The sequence below is a fragment of the Schistocerca americana genome, chromosome 2 (genome assembly GCF_021461395.2).
Source record: "Schistocerca americana isolate TAMUIC-IGC-003095 chromosome 2, iqSchAmer2.1, whole genome shotgun sequence".
Classification (NCBI taxonomy): Eukaryota; Metazoa; Arthropoda; class Insecta; order Orthoptera; family Acrididae; genus Schistocerca; species Schistocerca americana.
Genome location: NC_060120.1, coordinates 636,907,817 through 636,932,444, shown reverse-complemented (window position 1 = coordinate 636,932,444; position 24,628 = coordinate 636,907,817). Strand labels below are relative to the sequence as shown.

At 44.0% G+C, this 24,628-nt stretch overlaps 1 protein-coding gene across 1 annotated transcript in view; it reads left to right on the top strand.

The window, feature by feature from the left end:
* The window catches only part of LOC124595738, a 191,766-nt gene that overhangs the window by 40,400 nt on the left and 126,738 nt on the right, over positions 1-24,628 (top strand). Inside the window, exon 2 of the mRNA XM_047134614.1 lies at positions 21,857-22,015. Coding sequence (XP_046990570.1) covers positions 21,857-22,015 — 159 coding nt within the window. The remainder of the gene's footprint in view (positions 1-21,856; positions 22,016-24,628) is intronic.

Genomic DNA, 24,628 nt, shown 5'->3' with positions numbered 1-24,628 from the left:
CCGTTACAGCTAGCTTGACTCGTAATGTTACTATAAATTGAAATCTTGGTTTGTTTTCCCACCTATTTTCAAGCCTTATAGTCCTTATAGTGGTGTGCAAAGGACTATTATCTTGCTGAAAGTTCCTGACAGTCTCCAAGAAAGATCCCCAAGTGTTGGTGAACTCGATCTTTTACTATGGACTTCCAACCAAATCGGTCAAGAGTAGCTTCCTCACTAATTAACGATTATTGAGAATACCGGAAATATATCTTCTGGCCACTGCCCAGTGCGTTTCGTGGATTATAGGGACGTGCTGAGAAGAAATGCCTCCGAAATTCTTACTCTGTTCTCAATATTGGTTGAGGTATTAGATGCCATGCATATTACTCGGTCGGCTTTCCGCTTCGATGACGCAAGTGTCAATCGTCTAGAGAGCTCTGAATTGTGGCGTGTAACATAGCGGTGCGTAACGTAACTAGGTGGGAACCTAGGGGGAACAGCACTATAGGTTATATGGCCTTCCGAAGGTTCACAAGGAAGGGGTTCGGCGCTCCGACATATCGTGTAGCCAAGCATCTTGCTTCTCTGTTGAGTCCACAAGTAGGTCGGTGTGAACATCATATCAGGAACTCAGCTGACTTTTATACGTCGTTTGGAGGGACTGCAGTTGAAAAACTCTGATATTTTAGTGAGTTTCGAAGTGGTCTCTCTCTTCACTCGCGTTCCTCTGTCTGATTCGTTGCGGTTAATTGAGGCTAGGTTTAGTGCTGAATTAACTAATCTCTTTCGGCATGTGTTGACATTCACTTACTTTTTATTCAATGACCAGTATTACGAGCAGGCAGATGGAGTTGCGATGAGTAGTCCGTTGTCTCCTGTGATCGCAAATTTGTTTATGGATGACTTCGAGGAACATGCGTTGGAGTCGGCGCCTTTGAAACCCACCTGTTTCTTTAGATATGTTGACGATACCTTTTTTGTTTGGCCTCATGGCAAGGAAAATTTGAATGCCTTTCTAGAACATCTGAACTCGATCCACCCTAACATTCGTTTTACGATGGAGGTGGAAGAGGATAGTTGCTTTCCCTTCCTCTACGTGTTGGTTAGGAGGAAGGATGATGGATCATTGGGACATGCTGTCTACAGGAAACGTACTCACAGCGACTTGTACTTACAGGCTAATAGTTGTCACCATCCGGCTCAGCGTGAAGGGGTACTTCGTACCTTGGTACACAGGGCACATGTCGTTTCTGACGCTGAGACTTTACCAGCTGAGCTGTCCCATCTTGAAGTTACATTTCGTCAAAATGGTTATAGTGATAGACAGATTGCACGTGCGTTGCGCTATCGACCAACTGTACATCGGGTGATTGATGATAATTCTGAGTCGATACCTAAGTCTACTGCCTTTTTGCCTTACGTAGGAAACACTTCCAACAAGATCGGTCGCATTTTACGGAAATACGATGTGAAAGGTGTTTCCCGACCTCCACCTAAGATTAGAGTGCTTTTGAGTTGTGTTAAGGATGATCTTGGTCTGCGTAAGGCGGGTGTATATCGTATTCCTTGTAGCTACGGCATGGCATTTATTGGCCAAACTATCAGGACTGTGGAGGACCGATGTACTGAGCATAAACGGCACACACGATTACAGCAGCCAAGTAGATCTGCTACTGCCGAACATTGCTTGGATACTGGTCACCCCATGTTATATAATAACACCGAGATATAGGCATGCACGTCCAGCTATTGGGACAGTGTTATTAAGGAGGCAGTTGAGATTAAATTAGCGAGCAACCTCGTTAACAGGGATGGAGGTTTTTGTGTAAACTCTGTTTGGAATCCGGCGCTCTCCCTTGTCAAAAAACAGAGGGACAGAGTCAATGCTACCTCACCTGCGAATTCGTAGTCTCACTATCGATAGCTCTGACTTTGGTCATCTTTGGTGGCACTTGTGTTTAGTGTGTGTGTTATCTTTCCTGCTTCTATCCGAGAACCGAGGTTTTAAATTCGCATGTACGTTGCCTGTCCGTTGTAGTTTGCCTTGAAAATGGCGGGGTGTTCTATCGCCGAAATATCGGCGGTCGCTGAAAGTGTTACCTGGCTGAATTCCCGGAAGTTATTTGAATGTTTTGCTGTGTTTAATAAGAAAATCCCAGCGGCTAGTGGAAGCAAAAAGAAATGTAAAAATGGTCTCTATTATTCGAAAAGTGTTACACAAGATACATTTTGTGCAAAGGAATATTGGCCAACATACATTAACTGAATGATCAATGTACTAAAAAAAACGGCTTTATTGTTTTTTGCTTTAATAATAGCTTATACTCCCCTACATACGCCGCTCATAACAGCAACATTGTCATAACCTTGGGAACGACACATCGTAATGTCTAAAACGTCATTTTCCAGCTGATTAAGAATTTCGTCGCTTAGATCAGTGGCTTTTTACATTTGGAAGAAAAAAATTCAAGGATTACTTCTTTTAATTTCACTTTTCTACTATAAATTTTCATGAAACGAATAATCGCTTCAGACATCTGATCACAATGCCAGATGTTAGCTGCGTTATCAAACATAATACCAAAACATTCACACTATTTAATTTCGTTGACAATCTTAGATTTTTTTTTATTCGCTAAAATATTTATAAATGCATTCTGTATTTCTGGCGACAAATATAACACTTTTTGAGATTAACCATGTTCCACATTACGTCATATTTTGACAGTAGTTTCACTAGTTCTAAGTAATTGCCTTTTTTGTAAAGCGTTGTCCTTCATCATGTCCACGAAATGCTAGGTTTTGCTTAACCAGAAGGAATGTTATATATCCAATAACCTTAATAACATCGGTTTTTCAACATCCATTAATTGCAAGGCTTCGTCCTCTATTGTTTTATGCAATTTTAGTCTCATTTTCGAATTTTTCCACTTTCCAAGGTTTTCCAGTTTTTCATTTGGAGTTTCTTGGGTCGGTCACTTCATGACTCAGTTTCCACCACTTCCAAATCCCAATAACAAATATAGATCTTGCATTAGTACTACTGGTGACAGTAGTTATTGGAGATTAAACCCTCCAAGACCGCAGAATTTTTTCACCAGTAGGCATCACTTTGTAAAATCATTCCTTTGAAAGATACCTCACATCACTTTTTGTTTTTGATCCATGCCTAGATACAATGCCAAATGTCCCTCCTCTGTTTTGGAAATATTCACTTCATTTTTTTATGCTCGCAATGCGAATATTATCGCAAACAAGTAAGCTACAATGACAGACATCTCTCAATTGCTGCAGTGATTCATTTATGTTATCACAGTCTTTGATAGTAACAACATTATCAGTATTATCAAAGTCATTTCCAGCATTTTCTTCTGATCCGTCTTCTTCATGAGTTATCATCAATCTATTGTCACTGTTGCCTTTGAAGATGAGCTGATCATCTCAGTCATTCCTTACTCCAGCGTGAGAATCAGTTTGTTTTGGTGAACTATGGTTATCATCAGTTTTTGTAACATATTTCAAGATGGCGGCAGACATTCTCTGAAGTGCATCAGTTTTAGCCTGTTTTGCTATTTTCTGCTGAAATCCACTTTTTCTTTTAGATATATGAACTCCTCGAGGTGTGTTTATTTTATTCGGTCCTTTGAACATTTACCTAAAAAGAAGTATTTTCAGTTAGTGTAGCTGACCCTATATATTATATTACTTTGTGAAGAAAATGTACTAAAAGGCAGTGACAAACAGATACTACTTAATTTATTTTAATTTCAAGAAAAGTATTAGTGTGGTACGGCATTAAAACTTCCTAACTGCTAGGTAATGGCCTCTCCTAAGAACTACCTGTCTACTGCTGTACAGTATATGTGTCTTCCGTTTGCAAGCATTTAAAGGCAACACAAACGTATTAAGAGGTTTCATTTTGACATTAGTCTTACTTGTACATTTACTTTGTCGTCTTCCTTCAAAACGTGTAAACGAGGTTCTACTGTACATGGTTCGATTGTCCGCGTAAGCTAGTTTTCCGAACACCTGTTTTCCCTAATTAATTCGGATAATCGACCCTCTACTGTACTTGATCAAGCAGAAAGGTGGTCCCCTTAACAGCTTATTTCCGCAGAAATAATCGAAATATTCCGTGCTAAACATTTTTGCAAATCAAAAATTTACATACTAAAAACAATATGGTAATGTTGCTACCAGTTTCTGTTAGCATAAGCCATCCATTCTCAAAAATTAAATGACATGATTTATGACATGCTTGTGCTTGGTAACATAAGTCGCCCACACAAACCTTAACAGAAGCGGTACTGTCAGCACAAACGAGCTGTGGTTAGTTGACAAGTGATTATTACCACTTCTGTTACGAGTTATGTATGCGACATGCGGCGCACACACAGACGTACCATTAATATTTGTGATGTAGCTTCAGAAAATAGACAGCCTGAATTATGTCACAGTTCCTGAAGTGATGGCAATCTCCTATTCACTTACCTTGGTTTTAGTTTTCTACAAGATATATTTTCAGGTCTTTATAACACACTATGAAAATAAAAATGATTCGCTTTTTGTCAATCAGAGTTCACAACACGAAAGAAACGAGAAATGAAACAGCAGATAAGCAACACGAGTTTAAGGGAACCCAAATCGAGCTGCAGAGCTATGAAAATAAAAACAACAGAAAACCGGTCCAAAATAGTCTGTCCAATTCACAGTGAGTTGAAACTCTGAAACTGAGCTCCGCAGAAGCTGCTGTAGTTCGGCCTTCTATCACAGCTGCCAAACCTAGACATCTATTGTTTGGAACGAAGCGCGGTTATTGGAATACATTGTAATAGTGGCGGCTGGTGGTGTTTGAAGTAGAGTGTTACACTGAAGCTTCGAGGTTTTTGAAGCGCTTACGTTCTTCGTTCGCGACCAACAAAAATCTAAAGTGCAGTTACTCTGATGAGAAGACTTACCTCCGAAATATTACCCACAAAACAAATACGTGAATAAAGCAAAAGTGTTACGACTACTACTCGAATGTATTTATCATATTCTGGGAGGCGTACCCTAGCGGCTAGGATAACAAATTAACATTGTGGGAAAAGAGAATGTTGGGAGAACTATTCTCCATAGAGTGGTGCTATCTCGTGGAGCATGTGGAGCTGCCTCCAGTCGGCTACAACACCCAGTAATGTCACCGCAGAGCTACCAGGTGCTACAGAAAGACATGCACTCGACCCTGTTCCAAATTAAATGGGCTGCACTGTCCGCCAGAGAGATGCCATAAGACAGCAAGCCGTCTGAGTTTGCTTCTAGCCCAGCTGCGTTTTTGAGTCCGTTATGAAGCAATAGAACATTTGACGACCAAAGGTAACATATTTCATTGTTGGTTGGTTTGTGGGACGGAAGGGACCAGACTGCAAAGGTCATCGGTCCCTTTTTCCACGAAATTTAAACACCCACAACGAATAAAAACAAACAACGGAGATGACACGAGACGACACACGACAACCAGACAACAGAAATTAATATAACACAGAGTGTGACAGTGGTTGGCCAGCCATGAAAACAAAATGGAAAAGCCAACCACCAAGTGACAATAAAAACCACAATCTAAAACCATAGGCCAAAGGCCAAACCCAACACAAAAAATAGAACTAACACTTAGATAAAGCGATAAAAACCCCCTGCGCGAATGAAACTCAAAACTAAGTCTGCCATTGCAACGTCATCCGATAAAAGTGCAGTAAGCGTATTAGGCAGCGCCAACGTCTGCCTGAGAGGAGTTAAAAGCGGGCAGTCCAACAAAATGTGGACCACCGTCAAAACCAAACCATAACGACAGAGAGGTGGGTCCTCACGGCGCAATAAAAACCCGTGTGTCATCCAGGTGTGGCCAATGTGCAGCCGGCAGAATACAACAGAGTCCTTGGGAGAGACTCGCAAGGAGGAGCGCCACACACCGGTAGTCCCCTTGATAGCCCAAAGTTTGTTGGGTGAAAGCAGGATGCGCCATTCATCACCCCAGGTACCAAGGACCTTCTGTCGCAAAACTGACTAAAGATTGCACTTCAAAAGGCCAATCTCCAGGGGCGGTGCACTGACAGTCTGTTTGGCCAGTGTGTCAACACATTCATTTATCGGGATGCAGGCATGACCCATGGTCCACACAGAGACCACAGAGCAGCTGCAATGGGCAAGACTATGGAGGGACTCCTGGATAGCCATCACCAGACGAGAGCGAGGGTAACACTGGTCGATAGCTCATAAACCGCTCAGGGAGTCACTAGAGATAACAAAGGACTCACCTGAGTAGGAGCGAATATGCTGTAGGGCTCGAGAGATGGCGCCAAGCTCTGCAGGGGAAACACTGCAGGCAGCTGGCAATGAGTGTTGTTCATAATGATCCCCCAGAGTAAGAGCATACCCGACGCAACCAGCAACCATCGAACCGTCGGTATAGACCACGTCAGAGCCTTGAAACGTGGCAAGGATTGAAAGGAAGTGGCGGTGGAGGGCCTCAAGAGGATCTGAGTCCTTCGGGCCCTGTGCCAGATCGAACTGAAGGCATGGGCAGGACACACACCATGGTGGTATATGTAGAGGGTCCCAGAAAAGAGGCAGAAGAGAGAAAACTTCAAGCCCAGAGAGAAGCGCCCAGACGCGAACCGCAATTGTACACCCTGACCCGGATCGCCATTCTGGAAGATGGACAACCGAGTTGGGGAACAGCAGATGGTAATTGGGATGCCCGGGCAAGCTACAAACATGTGCAGCATAAGTGGCAAGTAGTAGGTGGCGCCGGATCCGCAGTGGAGGGTCACCAGCCTCCACAAGCATGCTGTTGACAGGGCTTGTCCGGAAAGCGCCAGTGGAGAGTCGAATCCCGCTGTGAAGGTGGGGTCAAAAAACTGCAAGATGGAAACTAATGCCGAACCGTAAACCAGGATTCCATAATCTAGATGGGACTGAATTAACGCCTGGTACATTTGTAAAACGGTAGACCGATTGGCACCCAAGTTGGTGTGACTCATGCAACGAAGAGCGTTAAGATGCTGCCAGCACTTTTGTTTAAGCTGCCGAATATGAGGCAGCTAAGTCAATCGAGTATCGAAAACCAACCCCCAAAAACCGATGCGTCTCCATGACAGCAAGAGGTTCACCATCAAGGTCTTGGCAGCTGAAAACTGGAAGCCATGCGCTACAGCCCAAGACTGTGCTTTGCGGATAGCGCTCTGCAGCTGCCGTTCAGCATTTGCAATGCCAGTGGAGCTACGGTGTAGGCAGAAGTCATCAGCATACAAGGAAGCTGAGATAGACGTTCCCACCGCCGCAGCGAGCCCATTAATTGCAACTAAAAAGAGGCAGACACTCAAGACAGATCCTTGCAGGACCCCATTCTCCTGAAGTCGAGAGGAACTATGGGAGGCCGCTACTTTCATCTGGAAGGAACGAAGCGACAGGAAATTTTGAATGAATATTGGGAGCGGGCCCCAAAGATCTCACCCATGAAGCGTGGCTAGGATGTAATGTCACCATGTTGTATCATTGTATCATACATGTAAAAAAAGAGGGAAACTAAATGTCGAAAGCGGGCAAAGGCCATACGGATGGCAGACTCCAGGCAGACCAGATTATCGGTGGCAGAGCTGCCTTAACGAAACCCACCCTGAGACTGAGTCAGAAGGCCCCAACACTCAAGTAGCCAACTCAACCTCTGGCTCACCATGCGTTCGAGCAACTTACAATGAACGTTGGTGAGGTTAATGGAGTGGTAGCTGTCCACCTCCAGTGGGTTCTTGCCCAGTTTAAACATGGGGATTACAATGCTTTCCCGCCATTGCGACGGGAACTCACTCTCAACCCAGATACGGTTGAAAAGGTCTAGGAGTAGTCACTGGCATTCCGCCGAGAGGTGTTTGAGCATCTAACAGTGGATGTGATCTGGTCCAGGAGGCTTATCAGGGCAAGCGGCTAGGGCACTTTGGAATTCCCACTCACTGAACAGAGAATTGTATGCTTCAGGGAGATGCGTTTGGAATGAAAGCCTCTGACATTCCAACCGCTCTTTCAGGGTGTGGGAAGCCAGCGGGTAATTTGCAGAAGCAGAACTCTGAGCAAAATTCTCTGCTAAGCAGTTTGCAATCGTGTCGGCGTCATACAGACTGCTCCATTCAGTGAACGCCCAGGTCGCGCTGACAAGGGTCCGATAGCCATAAAGTCGCCTAATCTTGGCCCAAACCTGTGATGAAGAGGTACGGAGGCCAATGGTGGAGACATACCTTTCCCAGCACTACTGCTTGCATTGGCAAATGAGGCAGTGGGCTTGCGCATGGAGCCATTTAAAGGCAATGAGGTGTTCCAATGATGGATGCAGCTTATGACACTGGAGGGCCCGCCTGTGATCTCTAATCTCCTCAGCGATCTCAGGTGACCACCAAGGCACAGTCTGCCTCCAAGGGGACCCAGAAGAACAGGGAACTGCAGATTTTGCAGCAGCAACGATGCTGGTGGTGATTGAGTGAACCACCGCATCAATCACATCATTGTAAGGAGGCTCAACAATGGCAATGGAGGTGAACAATTCCCAGTCAGCCTTATTCATAACCCATCGGCAGGGGCATCTGGAAGTGTGACACTGTGGCAGGACAGAAAGATCGGAAAGTGGTCACTACTGCACAAGTCGTCATGCACACTCCATTGGACAGATGGTAAAAGGCTAGTGATGCAGATCGAAAGATCGATGGCTGAGTACGTGCCATGCCCAACACTGAAGTGTGTGAAGGCACCATTATTTAAGAGGGAAAGGTTGAGCTGTGCCAACACTTGCTCAATGACAGTGCCTCGGCGTGTTGCCACTGATCCACCCTACAGAGGGTTATGGGCATTGAAGTCGCCCAGTAACAGAAAAGGTGGTGGCAATTGGGCTATAAGCACAGCCAAGACATGCTGCAGGACATCACCATCTGGTGGAAGATAGAGACTGCAGAGAGTAATAGCCTGAGGCATCCACATCCGAACAGCGACAGCCTCTAAAGGTATTTGAAGAGGTACACACTCGCTGTAAAGAGAGTTGAGGACATAGACACAGGCCGGCCGTTGTGGGCGAGCGGTTCTAGGCGCTTCAGTCTGGAACCGCGCGACCGCTATGGTAGCAGGTTCGAATCCTGCCTCAGGCATGGATGTGTGTAATGTTCTTAAGTTAGTTAGGTTTAAGTAGTTCTACGTTCAAGGGACTGATGACCTCAGATGTTAAGTCACATAGTGCTCAGAGCCATTTGAACCATTTGAACGTAGACACAGCCTCCACTAGATATCTTCTCATAAGCTGCCCAATTCTTATAATAACCCTGATAGCCAAGGTGGGTCAGGTTCGCATCGCCAGAAATCAAGTTGCCTGGAGAGCAATGCAGAAGAAAGGGTGAAGGCTGATAAGTTGTCAGAGCTCAGCAAGGTGGTGGAAGAAACTGCTGCAATTCCACTGGAATTTCCATGGCCGAAAAAGGCGTGAAGGGACCAAGGAAGCAGATTACACCACTGGGCCATCTGCCTCCACTGAAGGAGAGCCTGAATCTAGGACCATTGTGTCACAGGAAGAGGCGAGATTGAGGTCGTTGGGGGACGCCAAATTCTGCAAATCGTCCTTAGATGCAGAGCTGGTAGTAACAGGTGGCACAGAGGCAACCTGAAGCTCATCCTTCTTACCCAGTTTTTTCTTCTTCAGACGAGGAGCGGGAAGCTCTCTGATCTGCCGCTCGTGGCTCTTTAAACCACTGACTGATTTGAGCTATCACGCTGGAAGGTAGACTTCCAAGGGCCCTTTCTGCGTGAGAGAAGCTGGAAGAGGCTTGTGTACCTCCGGTGGGGAGGCGGGATCCGATATCCCCGTCAATTTGGGGGGTTGGTCTCCCAAAGGAGGTACTTTGGGAGCACCAGAAGAAGCAGTGACCCCCATCACGGACACGGGGGAAGAGTCGGAGCGACTCTCAGGGCTCACTGGAGGTTTAACAAATACAGGGACAGCCGTTGCCAATGGGGGTAACTAAGTCGCAGTCGCAGCATATGATGTAGTCATTTGAACAAGATGAAGTCGTTCGTAATTCCTCTTTGCATCTTGATAGGTGACCTTGTCCAGGGTTTTTATCTCCATTATTCGCCGCTCCTTATGGACAACAGGGCAGTCAGGTGAGCATGGGGGTGGTGCTTCCCACAGTTGACACAAGTGGGAGGAGGCACACACAGAGCACCCAGGTGCAGAGGACAAGCACAATCTCTGCATGTGGTGCTGGAGGCACAGTGAGAAGACATGTTGCCAAACTTCCAGCACTTGAAGCACCGCATAGGAGGAGGGATGTATAGTTTCACGTCACAACGGTAAACCATCACCTTGACCTTTTCAGGTAATGAGTCACCCTCAAAAGCCAAGATGAAGGCACCGGCAGCATCTTGTTGTTTTGGGCCCCCTATGCGCACACCAGGCAAAATGGACACCCCGTTGCTCTAAGATGGTGTGTAGCTCCTCACCCGACTTTAAAAGGAGGTCGTGATGGAAAATAATGCACTGGACCATGTTAAGGCTTTTATGGCTTGTAATGAAGACAGGGATGTCACCCAGATTTTCACAGACAAGCAACGCCTGCGACCGGGCTGGGTAGGCAGTTTGGATCAAAATCGGCCCACTGCGCATTTTGGACAACGCCGCCAGTTCCCCAAACCTATCCTCAAGGTGGTCGACAAAAAACTGGGGCTTTGTTGCCTGAAAGGTCGCTTCGTCAGTCCTGCTGAAAACTAGGTACTGAGGCAAATATGGCTCACGAGACCTGGTCGCCCTATGGTCCTCCATAGGTGTGGCCAGGGAGGGGAACGATCGGGAGTCATAACTCGCGGCATCAAAATCATTCCTTACTCGCTTTGAGACTGCTGGGGCCGAGCGACCACCAGCTTGATTCACCTTAACCAGTTTCATTGCGTGCCATCCGCCCTAATGCCACCCACTCCGACCAGGGGCTCTCCCCACAGGTCCCACCTAGCCTCAGCAAGGGCCACCTGGCGGGATGGCCATTGCCGGGAGTCCTGCTGCCCCAGAAAGGATGGGCACCTACTCCTTGGCATACGCGGGAGGTCTTAGCTCTGGCATCAGCAGTGCGATCCCTGTTCTGTCAGGGGGCTACCATGAAGAGGATACATGACAGCCCCACCACGACAGACTGGCTACTGCGCTGTATTTTGGGTGCCGAAATGGTCCAGAATTGTAGTGGGCGCGAAGGATGGGACGGCGCAGGAGACGAGAATTAGGCAACCCATAAGTCGGTGGGTGCAAAGCCCGCTACACGACAATAAGTAGCATGCAAGATCTTGGTGCATGATGGACAAACAAAAAACACCACTTAAGGCGTCCTTCCCAAACTAGCGCGCACTATCAACAGAAATTTGGAAAAGGTGGAGGTCAAACCCGAGAGGAGACCATCACAGAAAAGTTGAATCGTTGGAGATTCTTTTTAGTCGCCTCTTACGACAGGCAGGAATACCGCTGGTCTATTCTTAGCCCCGGACCTGGAGGGGGGAGCAAAATATGTTCTTAGCATTTTCGAGAAGAGGACATGGATGGCTGGATCATCAGTTTCGTCATTCCGTACTAAGGAAAATGCGCTATTACGAAAGTAGCCTTTTCACATCACATATTTCGCTTCTCGGTTATTCAAAACGTGTAACAAAGGAAAGTTACTTTAACGCGGCCGGATGCGTCGTACTACTGGATCAAATATGCCCTTAGGACCAGAAAAAAGTCTGGAAATGCCTTCCCGACATTGTGTTATTCCAGAAAGTACTGTAAAATTTGCTACTTAAAACAGCTATTGCGTGGACACAGGGACACGAGAGAAATTAAAAACAAGAAGCAATTATGAACGATAGTTCCAATTTAAATCGCAATGTCTAAAGATTTCTCTCTGTTGAGAATGACATGCCGTTTTCTTCTTGGGAGGAATTCCTCGATACAGATACCAAAGGTCAGATATTCTCCAATCTCATATTCTCTTCGTTAGGCGGCAGCGTGGAACTGTATGGAACGCCTTCTGAAAGTCAAGTAACACAGTACCAACTTGGCTCCCAGTATGTACTGCCTTGGGGGTTTTCGTGGACTAATAGAGCGAACTGGCTTGTACAAGATCGTTGTTTGGTGAGTCAGTGTTGATTCATACTAATCAGAATTTCGGTCTCCAGAAAAGTCTCGTGCTCGAGCTTAAAACGTGTTCTAAAATTTTACAACTGTCAGATAACGGCGATAAAGGGCTATAATTTTGTGCGCCTGAATAACAACTCCTCTTGAAAAAGAATGAAGTGCTCAATTTTTCTATAACTGGAAACGCTCCGCCCCTGCCGCTAGAAGAGGAACAAGTTACTTCGCATATTCTATGGGGAATCGTATTGGTATCACGTCAATGCCAGTGGCCTTTCCTCTGTTGAGTGCTTTTAAGTGATTTTTTTTTCAATTCGTCGGTCACTTATTTAGATATTTTTGATTTTAACGTTTATATGGTGACTGAAAGGAAGAATACCAGTACACTCTCCCTCTTTGAAACAATTGTGGAAAAATGAACTTAGTATTGTGGCGTTCTCTATGCATGTTCGTTTGGTGTCATTTTGGTCGCAGAGCGCCTGGACAGATGGCTTTTTGTTTCCAGATTTAATATAACATTAAACTTCTTATGGTTTACAATCATATCGATAGATAGAATTTTAGTTTGGAATTTGCTGAACGATTCGCGGACATCTGTCCTTGGCCACATTGTGGCTTCGTCGAGGTTTTACTTCTCTATGAAGATCTGACTACCTTTAAATCTCTGTTGAGCTTATTTCCTCTGGAAAGAGTCTTTTAATGCGGCTCTTGACCCATGGCGGGCCTCTCACATTCCTCATAACATTGCTCTGCACATTTCTATTATAATTATCCATTGAGAAGATTTTACTGACAATAAGCGACAAAATCTCTAACATGCAACTTTAGTGAATCATCACTGTCTTACACTATAAAAATTGCCCATTGTGTAGCAGTTGTAAAGGGTGATCAGAAACAATCTGAAGAGCTTGTAAGGATGTTGCAAAGTAGATATCGTTGAAAAATTATTGTAAAGAAAAAATTCGATACGTTGTGCCATTTCTGAGTTAATTAGCACTGAAGTTAGACAATCAGGTCGATGCGTGCGCAAATTCAAGCAGCCCGCCAGAGACGGTGTTGCCAAACGCTTTCTTCAAATGTTCAAATATTCAAATGTGGGTGAATTCCTAAGGGACCAAACTGCTACGGTCATCGTTCTCTAGACTTACACACTACGTAAACTAACTTAAACTACCTTAACGCTAAGAACAACACACACACCCATGCCCGAGGGAGGACTCGAACCTCCGGCTGGAGGGGCCACGCAGCCCGTGCAGGACGCATCAAACCGCGCGGCGACTCGCGCGTCACGCTTTCTTTGTTTGATTTCCTAAAACTGAGCAAGAGAGCAATGCAAACGTTGGACATGGGTCGGTATTAAGGGTCCCACCCGAGCCAAAGGCTGATCAGCCTCTTTTACTATCATCTACACTATGAGACTGTATACTGTCTTCATTACAAGAATAAACCTGATCTACATCTACATCTATACTCCGCGAGCCACCTTACGGTGTGTGGCGGAGGGTACTTATTGTACCACTATCTGATCCCCCCTTCCCTGTTCCATTCACGAACTGTGCGTGGGAAGAACGACTGCTTGTAAGTCTCCGTATTTGCTCTAATTTCTCGGATCTTTTCGTTGTGATCATTACGCGAGATATATGTGGGCGGTAGTAATATGTTGCCCATCTCTTCCCGGAATGTGCTCTCTCGTAATTTCGATAATAAACCTCTCCGTATTGCGTAACGCCTTTCTTGAAGTGTCTGCCACTGGAGCTTGTTCAGCATCTCCGTAACGCTCTCGCGCTGACTAAATGTCCCCATGACGAATCGCGCTGCTTTTCGCTGGATCATGTCTATCTCTTCTATTAATCCAACCTGGTAAGGGTCCCATACTGATGAGCAATACTCAAGAATCGGACGAACAAGCGTTTTGTAAGCTACTTCTTTCGTCGATGAGTCACATTTTCTTAGAATTCTTCCTATGAATCTCAACCTGGCGCCTGCTTTTCCCACTATTTGTTTTATGTGATCATTCCACTTCAGATCGCTCCGGATAGTAACTCCTAAGTATTTTACGGTCGTTACCGCTTCCAATGATTTACCACCTATGGCATAATCGTACTGGAATGGATTTCTGCCCCTATGTATGCGCATTATATTACATTTATCTACGTTTAGGGAAAGCTGCCAGCTGTCGCACCATGCATTAATCCTCTGCAGGTCCTCCTGGAGTACGTACGAGTCTTCTGATGTTGCTACTTTCTTGTAGACAACCGTGTCATCTGCAAATAGCCTCACGGAGCTACCGATGTTGTCAACTAAGTCATTTATGTATATTGTAAACAATAAAGGTCCTATCACGCTTCCCTGCGGTACCCCCGAAATTACCTCTACATCTGCAGATTTTGAACCGTTAAGAATGACATGTTGTGTTCTTTCTTCTAGGAAATCCTGAATCCAATCACAAACCTGGTCCGATATTCCGTAAGCTCGTATTTTTTTCACTAAACGTAAGTGCGGAACCGTATCAAATGTCTTCCTGAAGTCCAGGAATACGGCATCAATCTGCTCGCCAGTGTCTACGGCACTGTGAATTCCTTGGGCAAATAGGGCGAGCTGAGTTTCACATGATCTCTGTTTGCGGAATCCATGTTGGTTATGATGAAGGAGATTTGTATTATCTAAGAACGTCATAATACGAGAACACAAAACATGTTCCATTATTCTACAACAGATTGACGTAAGCGAAATAGGCCTATAATTATTCGCATCTGATTTATGACCCTTCTTGAAAATGGGAACGACCTGCGCTTTCTTCCAGTCGCTAGGTACTTTACGTTCTTCCAGCGACCTACGATAAATTGCTGATAGAAAGGGGGCAAGTTCTTTAGCATAATCACTTTAGAATCTTAAGGGTATCTCGTCTGGTCCGGATGCTTTTCCGCTACTAAGTGATAGCAGTTGTTTTTCAATTCCGATATCGTTTATTTCAATATTTTCCATTTTGGCGTCCGTGCGACGGCTGAAGTCAGGGACCTTGTTACGATTTTCCGCAGTGAAACAGTTTCGGAACACTGAATTCAGTATTTCTGCCTTTCTTCGGTCGTCCTCTGTTTCGGTGCCATCGTGGTCAACGAGTGACTGAATAGGGGATTTAGATCCGCTTACCGATTTTACATATGACCAAAACTTTTTAGGGTTCTTGTTTAGATTGTTTGCCAATGTTTTATGTTCGAATTCGTTGAATGCTTCTCTCATTGCTCTCTTTACGCTCTTTTTCGCTTCGTTCAGCTTTTCCTTATCAGCTATGATTCGACTACTCTTAAACCTATGATGAAGCTTTCTTTGTTTCCGTAGTACCTTTCGTACATGATTGTTATACCACGGTGGATCTTTCCCCTCGCTTTGGACCTTAGTCGGTACGAACTTATCTAAGGCGTACTGGACGATGTTCCTGAATTTTTTCCATTTTTGTTCCACATCCTCTTCCTCAGAAATGAACGTTTGATGGTGGTCACTCAGATATTCTGCGATTTGTGCCCTATCGCTCTTGTTAAGCAAATATATTTTCCTTCCTTTCTTGGCATTTCTTGTTACACTTGTAGTCATTGATGCAACCACTGACTTATGATCACTGATACCCTCTTCTACATTCACGGAGTCGAAAAGTTCCGGTCTATTTGTTGCTATGAGGTCTAAAACGTTAGCTTCACGAGTTGGTTCTCTAACTATCTGCTCGAAGTAATTCTCGGACAAGGCAGTCAGGATAATGTCACAAGAGTCTCTGTCCCTGGCTCCAGTTCTGATTGTGTGACTATCCCATTCTATACCTGGTAGATTGAAGTCTCCCCCTATTACAATAGTATGATCACGAAACTTCTTCACGACGTTCTGCAGGTTCTCTCTGAGGCGCTCAACTACTACGGTTGCTGATGCAGGTGGTCTATAGAAGCATCCGACTATCATATCTGACCCACCTTTGATACTTAACCCAGATTATTTCACATTCGCATTCGCTAATAACTTCACTGGATATTATTGAATTCTTTACTGCTATAAATACTCCTCCACCATTGGCGTTTATCCTATCCTTGCGGTATATATTCCATTCTGTGTCTAGGATTTCGTTACTGTTCACTTCCGGTTTTAACCAACTTTCCGTTCCTAATACTATATGCGCACTATTTCCTTCAATAAGAGATACTAATTCAGGAACCTTGCCCTGGATACTCCTGCAGTTTACCAATATTACGTTGACTTTTCCTGTTTTTGGTCTCTGAGGACGGACGTTCTTTATCAACGATGATAATGTCCTCTCTGGTAAGCCGTCAGGTATTTTATCGTTTCGCCCAAGGGGGGGTCCCTCTAACCTAAAAAACCCCCGTGTGCACGCCACACGTACTCTGCTACCCTAGTAGCTGCTTCCGGTGTGTAGTGCACGCCTGACCTGTCTAGGGGGGCCCTACAGTTCTCCACCCAATAACGGAGGTCGATGAATTTGCAACCATTATAGTCGCAGAGTCGTCTGAGCCTCTGGTTTAGACCCTCCACACGGCTCCAAACCAGAGGACCGCGATCGACTCTGAGCACTATGCTGCAGATATTAAGCTCAGCTTGCACTCCGCGTGCGATGCTGGTTGTCTTCACCAAATCAGCCAGCCGCCGGAAGGAACCAAGGATGGCCTCAGAACCCAAGCGGCAGGCGTCATTCGTTCCGACATGTGCTACTATCTGCAGCCGGTCACACCCAGTGCGTTCAATAGCTGCCAGAAGGGCCTCCTCCACATTACGGACGAGACCCCCCGGCAAGCACACCGAGTGCACACTGGCATTCTTCCCCGACCTACCCGCTATTTTCCTAAGGGGCTCCATAACCCGCCTAACGTTGGAGCTCCCTATAACTAATAGGCCCGCCCTCTGTGACTGTCGGGACCTTGCCGGAGAATCGGCCACTGGCCCAACAGGCGAGGCATCCTGTGGTGGCTCGGAAACGATGTCATCACCACTAGGAAGCACCCCGTACCTGTTGGAAAGGGGTAAGGCAGCTGCCACGCGGCCAGATCCCACCTTCGCCTTTCGGCCAGGCACGCGCGAGCCCACCACTGTCCGCCATTCACCCTGGAGTGATGGCTGACCGGTAAGATGCTCACTGCCGGAAGACGCAGCGACATCAGGGGTTCCATGTGATTCCAAGGCCACCGAAGTAGGCATAGGTCTCACCACAGTTGCCCCAACGCCACTACGAGCCGACGCCTGCGCCTCGAGCTCGATGAGCCTAACAGACAAAGCCTCCACCTGCCCCCGAAGAGTGGCCAATTCTCCTTGCGTCCGCTCACAACAACCACAGTCCCTACACATGACTATGTTTACCCTACTCTATACGGTGACAAATTCCCAAGATAATCTTCTGATGAGCTACTCTGATAATCAAGAAACACTCACTGAAATACGAGACGCGAAAACTACGCTAGGTTTTCCCAGAAAAACTATTTAAAAGCTAAGCGCAGCAAATAAGTACAAAAACGCTTTATACAAACAGTACTCGCTGCTGCTGGTGCTCTCGCTCTGGCTGTCACAAGACAACTGCTGATTCAAGCGACTAGTGGCTAACGGCCGCGAAACAAACAAAAGACGGTTTTAGGGCGCTTTCTGTTCTAAACGATCAAGAAAACACTAAGAAATCTAACACGAAAACTACGTAAAGTTTTATCAAGAACTGTTAGTTACTATGCAGAGCAGATAAACACAAATAGAATCCCTTCCTTAGTGGAAGGTCGTAAACAAAATGCAAAATAAACGCTTTATACAAACAATACTCGCTGCTGCTGGTGCTGGTGTAAACATTACAACATTCCGTGTTTGCTGGAATCTCATAGGATTTCGTTTCACGTGGACCCGAGGCCAAGTTGTCAAGCTCAATAATACGGCAGGTTTTATGCTGTGCGTTACGCCCTCGTCGTCTGAGCAATAATGCGGGACAACAGTTTTATCGGCTCGTTTTAACTTGGACGGCACATGCCAGCCGACTGGTCCAACTTGCCTGCAATGACGTGAGCAGTTTCAGGTAAGACGTAAAAAGAGACGAGCAGAGAAACAATACAGCTTCGAACGCCATTTAATTTTTAACAGACCTGGGCAAAACTCCAGCAATACCACACGCTTCTTTGGAGGCCACACTGAAACCATAACATGCCCCCTTTCTCAGCCAACATATTATCGTAGTTGAAAACAAGAGTGATGCAAATTCCTAACTTAAACACAGCCTGTGCTATGTGTGTCTTAAACGTGTATCGCAGTGATGTCATTGTGTAGTTAAATATTGAAGCTACTGAAGGCACTACTTACAGTCATTCGTCTGGTAATCTCTGAACTCTTTCCGTACCAGAATCCGAGAAATACATTTCAGTACTGGAAGTGTCATCGACTTCGTTGATTACGAGTCGATCAACAACAGAATCCAGGAAGCCATTCAAGCGCCACATTTTGTCCTCGTCTCTTATGACGTGCCGTTCTGTATCCCGTAAGCGTTCGGCAGTGACTTGTGACAACGTTTCGTGCATTATTAATTCCAGTAAGTCTGGCTGCTTAAATGTCTTGTTATTTCTTGCGACAAATACCTCAACTTGGCTCAGATTAGTTCCTACTGTACGGTGGCAACTGTAGAAATGCAGAATTTATATGGTGTGTTCGAAGCCGTGAGAATTGTTTTCCATATTTCTACGACGCTTAACACTCTGGCTCGTGTAACATCACATCTGTGGTATAAAACAATGGACACAGTCCAAATAAAGAGTATTTGATCTTTCACTTTTGTACTTAAAATATGTCATGTTCTCTTAATTTAAACAACATTTATTAACAATCTTTTATAAAATATCAATAATTTGCAATGAAAACAGGAATATTGTGTGCAGTAGGTAATTAGAAAGAATCAACACGCATTTTTCATATAAATGGTGAGTAGATATGTGTTAATTATCCTGTATTTGATGAGTTTTATATTTAAAAGACGTAGGTATTCCAAATTGAACAAAAAAAAGCTCAAGGTGAGATTTGAACCAGCGATCCACGGACGTCAGCTTCGTACAGTATTCTACAACGCTACCGATTCCGTTGACTAAAATGTCCTTATTTTCCGAACACTTCAAAGCAGATTGTTTTCTGTAAAATTGTGAAAAACATTAAGAGCAATGTCTTTCTCGCCACTTTTTAACAGTGTTCCGCCCGCGTTTTTCACTGCGACGCAGAAAGCAGCGTCAGCTATTTTTACACTACATATTAACAGTGCTACCATCACAGTATAACCTAGAGAGACGCGATTGTGCACGATTTTTGGAATAAAAACTACATACTAAATGATGACTAACGGAAACATTGATGGCTGTTAACACATTAAAATATCTTAAAGTTTCATTTACCGTAACACAGTAACAAGATGTTTAATACATAAGTAGGACCTACTTCCAAGAGCGTAACACCGCCAGTGTACGTGTGCCATGGCTGCTAACCAATCATCGCGTTTATGTTAGTTTGCATCAGGATTATTTTTATGACGAACAAAGTATAACTATATCTGGTGGGCCACCTGAATTCGCACATGCAACGTCCTGATTGGCTAACTTCAACTCCAATTAACTCAGAAAAGGCGCAAAGTGTCGAATTTTTTCCTTAACAATTATTTCTCAACACAACCTAACCTGCAGACTGTTTCTGACCACCCTGTATAACAAGTCAATCTCTACTTATCCTTTCGATGCCTTCAGTAGTCCAGAGGCTCTAACTATCAATTCAATAATGCCCAATAAAGCAGCCCGTGTTTGATTCATGAAACGACTCAAATCTAATTATTTGCTGTTGCATGTTTATAATGACTAAAAACTAATTATTTTTTGTTTTATGTTCATTAAAATATGTTCCTGAATGCAAATATTATCATGACTGACTTTGGAACACACTGAAATAATTTCATTAACATGGTTCTTTATTTCAGATTCATAATTTGAACAATCACAACTAACAGTGGACACATCCCATGACTTCGCAGAACCCACTCATAACTACGATTACTGGCCTTCCATGGTGCCAACAACCTCTAAATTCAATCTTACATCAACGATACATATTTTCTCTACTAGGATGGAACCAAAATGTTCTCTGTGATTTTACGATTTTATCAACAAAATTTTTTTGTTCATATAAAATGTGTATCGTTATATTATTTGTATTTAAATTATATGTTACTTCACCCATTTTTATTTAAACTGAATGTAATAAATACAAGGATGATTAGGTTCCTTCTTTTGCATAAAAGCATACCGAATATTCTCTATATAGCAGATAATATAAAGAAATAGAAATAACGGATAAATGCAATAGTAAAAGCAATAGTAAACTAAGCTCCCCTGCAAAAATAACTTACCGCGCAAATGCGACCAAAAGTGCTATCGGACTATTCATAGAGACCGGCATCCATCGATTCAATTTGGACAAAGAAAATCAGCTTAGGGCTGTCACACTGTTTTGTGTGTTGAGCAGTAGTCTTGAAAGTTAACTTCACGAGCTGGTTTGTTGACTAACTGCCCAAGATAATTTTTGGATAAAGCATTTAGAACTACATCGCACGCCCTCATCTCTTGAGTCTCCCAGCCTATAGCTGGTAAGTTGAAATCTACCGTGACTAGGAAATTTACATGAGAATTTTTTCAAGTTCTCTCTGAAATGTTCCCCCACTGCAACAGCTGCGGCGTGAAGTTCATAAAAGCAACCGATTAAAGAGTTGATTCACTTTCACCATGTATCTTTACCCATGCTATTTCTCATTCGAAGTCCTTAGTAATCTCAACAGATTTTATGCTATTATTTACCATGAACCTGCCTCCATCACCTTTATGATAATAATATCATTAGAAAATGAGCTCATAACCAACAAAAATGGCTCTGAGCACTATGGGACTTAACTTCTGAGGTCATCAGTCCCCTAGAACTTAGAACTACTTAAACCTAACGAACCTAAGGACATCACACACATCCATGCCCGAGGCAGCATTCGAACCTGCGACCGTAGCGGTCAAGCGGTTCCAGACTGAAGCGCCTAGAACCGCACGGCCATACCGGCCGGCTATAACCAACAAAGTAGGTCGTGTAAAATAAGATGTGAAATATAAGCAAAAGTGTGATGTGTTGTGTGACAGAAATTTTCATTTATGTCACTTCTCGGGCTGAAATTAATTTCTTTGTGGTTTCAACTATATGCTATAGAATTCCCAAAGACTATGAAAGGATATCTAATCAACAAAGGACAGAAAATAGGGAATTTAACATAAAATCCTAGAATGGAAAATACAACAAAGTTAGCAACTCTTATTTGTTGTCAATAAATGTTGCATATGAACGTTTCAGTTCACAGAGGTAGGCCGGCGTTCCGAACAACCAAGTGAAATACTCCAATGAGAAAATTCGGAGGTTTGAGTAACAGCCGTGCAAAAATTAGAAATTCTTAAAATCAGAAAAGCTCAAAATTGAAAATAACTTTCAAGCGTGTTAAGTCCATAGGCTGAGTTTGGCCTTTTCGGATGTCACCGGAAAGTTTAGAAAGAATCCACCAAAGAAATGTTTGTGTCTCCATTATAATGTACATATGTCTTCTATGTGAGCCATAAATGTTTTACAAATTTATCTGCTGTCACTTGCAGTGAGTGGAACTGACAACTGTTGTCTTCCGTGCTCCAGGGCCCCTACTACATAGACATGGAGGCTTTCGAGCCGTGCGATGACATCGGAACGCTGGGCATCAACTTCGAAGTCCGCCTCACTGTGGACTCCGACAACAACACCGTCTACGAAGGAGACCTCACTTTTCCGTACGACTTGAGCGATCCAGAGATGACGGCAAGTAACCTGACTCTAAAATTTGTCGCTCTGCTATGTGATGATCTCATGTGCGACGCTACGTTAAGTGCAAATCAGAAACTGAGAAATTTTGAGGAGTGGATATAACAGACGGAATACTTTCTACATACTAATGGCTTAGGAAAGAAAAGGAAAGCACCGCCGTTCTGGCCACAGGTGGGAAAATCGAGTCCGACCGACCACTGTTCCATCCTAAGCCAAGAGTGTCATCGAGATACGGTATGGAGTGGCAGGGGGTCAGCCCACCGCTGTCCCGGCCGTTGCAGTGTTAGCACACCTGGTGCTGCTGCTCCTCGGTTAGTAGCACCTAAATTGGCATCACGAGGCTGACTGCACACCGTTCCAGGCCTCCTTTTTTTTTCTTTTTAAATCATGAGTCTCCTCACTGGTTTGATGCAGCCCGCCACGAACTCTTCATTTGCGCCAACGTCTTCATTTCAGGGTAGCACCAGCACCCTATGTCCTCAACAATTATTTGTTGAGTGTATTCAAATCTCTGTCTTCCAAATCTCTGTCTTTTAGTCGCTACAGCTCCCACTAGTACAATAGTTTCATGAAGTCGTAGGACATATTCTGCCATCCTGTCCTTTCTTGGTGTCAGTGTTTTCCATGTGCTCCTTTCTTCATCGATTCTGTAGACACACTCCTCGTTCTTTATGTTATCAGTCCACCCAATTTTCAACATTCTTCTGGAGCACCACATCTCAAACGCTTCGATTCTCTTCTGTTTCGGTTTTCCCATTGTCCATGATTCACTACCATAGAATGCTGTGCTCCAAACATACATTTCCAAAGATTTCTTCATCTAGTTAAGGCCAATGATGCCCTCCTTACCTCGGTCGCCTTGGGTTATTTTGTTCCCAGGATAGCAGAATTCCTAAACTTCGTCTACTTCGTTATCAAGAGTTTTGATGTTGACTTTCCCGCTATTCTCATTTCTGCAACATCTCTTTCTCTTTTTCCGGTTTACCCTCAGTCGATATTCTAAATTCATTAGATTAGTCATTTGGTCCAACAGGTCCTGTCGTTCTTCTTCACTTTGACTGAGGGTAGCAATGTCACCAGGCAGTTGTATCATTGATATCTCATCACCCTGTATTTTAATCCCATTCTTCAACCTTACTTTTATTTCTGTCATTGTTCGTTCGATGTACGGATTGAACAGCAGGGGCGAAAGATTGCATCCCTATCTTACATCTTTTTTAATCCGAGCACTTTGTTCTTCGTCTTTCAGTCTTATTACTCCCCTTTGGTTCTTCCACATGTTGTATATTACCCTCCTTTTCATATAGCTTACTCCTATTTTTCATAGAATTTCGAACATCTTGCTCCATTTCACATTGTCGAACGGTTTGTCTAGGTCGACGAGTACTATAAGCGTGTCATGATTTTTCTTCAGCTTTTCCTCCATTATCAGGTGCAACGTGAGAACGGCATCTCTGGCGCCTTTAACTTTCCTAAAAGCAAACTCATCGTCATCTAACAAATTCTCAGTTTTCCTTTCCAATCTTTGCATGTTGTTCTAGTCAGAAGCTTGAGCTGAGTGTCTGATAGTTTCTGCAATATCTGCCATTGCTATCGTCGGTACTGAGTGAATGGTACGTTGTCAGTCTCATAGATCCTACACACGGACTTGAATAATCGTTTGATTGCGACATCCCCCAAATTTCTAAGTTTGGACGGAATGTTACCTATCCCTTTGACTTTATTTGATCTCAAGTCTTCCAGGCCTCCTACCAAGGGAAAATCTCTTACGTTTAGTTTTGGGAACAGCTGAATGAAAACAATGGATTCAGTCAGCAGGCGGAAAACAGTCGACTCATTCTGTTCAATGTGTGTGTATCCACTGAGTTCATTCTTTTGAGTGTAGCCAGTCTGTGGGAATAACCATGAAAACAGTCTACACGGTCCGTTGTTGTTTTCCGTACTGACTGAATAACATATTTTTTTCTTTCCAATAGAAAACATTGTGTTGCTTTTCTGTCGGTTGAACCACTTACCAATTACTTGTTCTTTCAACTGAAACCATTCGTTAGTGTTTTCGTTGTCTGAGCTATCCATTCATTCTCTTGAGTGAAATCAATCCACAGTATTTTCATTATCTGAACTGAAACAATGATATACAGTATACACATATCCCCGGAGGAGAGCTCTAGCTGGGAGATACTGTTGCGCCAAATTTAAAATAAGCATTATATAATATTCACTTAATTATATATGGAAAAGACTAACTCTTCTCTTCGTGCTTTAAATTGATTAATATATTGCTGTGGAGTAAGTGGTTACATATGCAGTTGACAAGCGACAAACTAAGTTGATGTATCGTTGGGGTACCAAGTCGAGCGTAAAAGTTCCCTTAGGGGTACGTGGAGGAGAAATGAACATTGCCAGATTTTAGTGATTGCTTTTCATTTTACTTAAGATGTGTGATGAAATCCATTAATCGAAAAACATTTGAATTTAATCCTTCAATAATTATTCAGTCATTTATATGTGTGGAAGAAGATTGTGCACAAAACTGCGTTACCAGCTACGTAAGTACGTAGTTTTCGCACCTACTTGCGCTTGCCACCTTCGGTACTGTGTGGATGA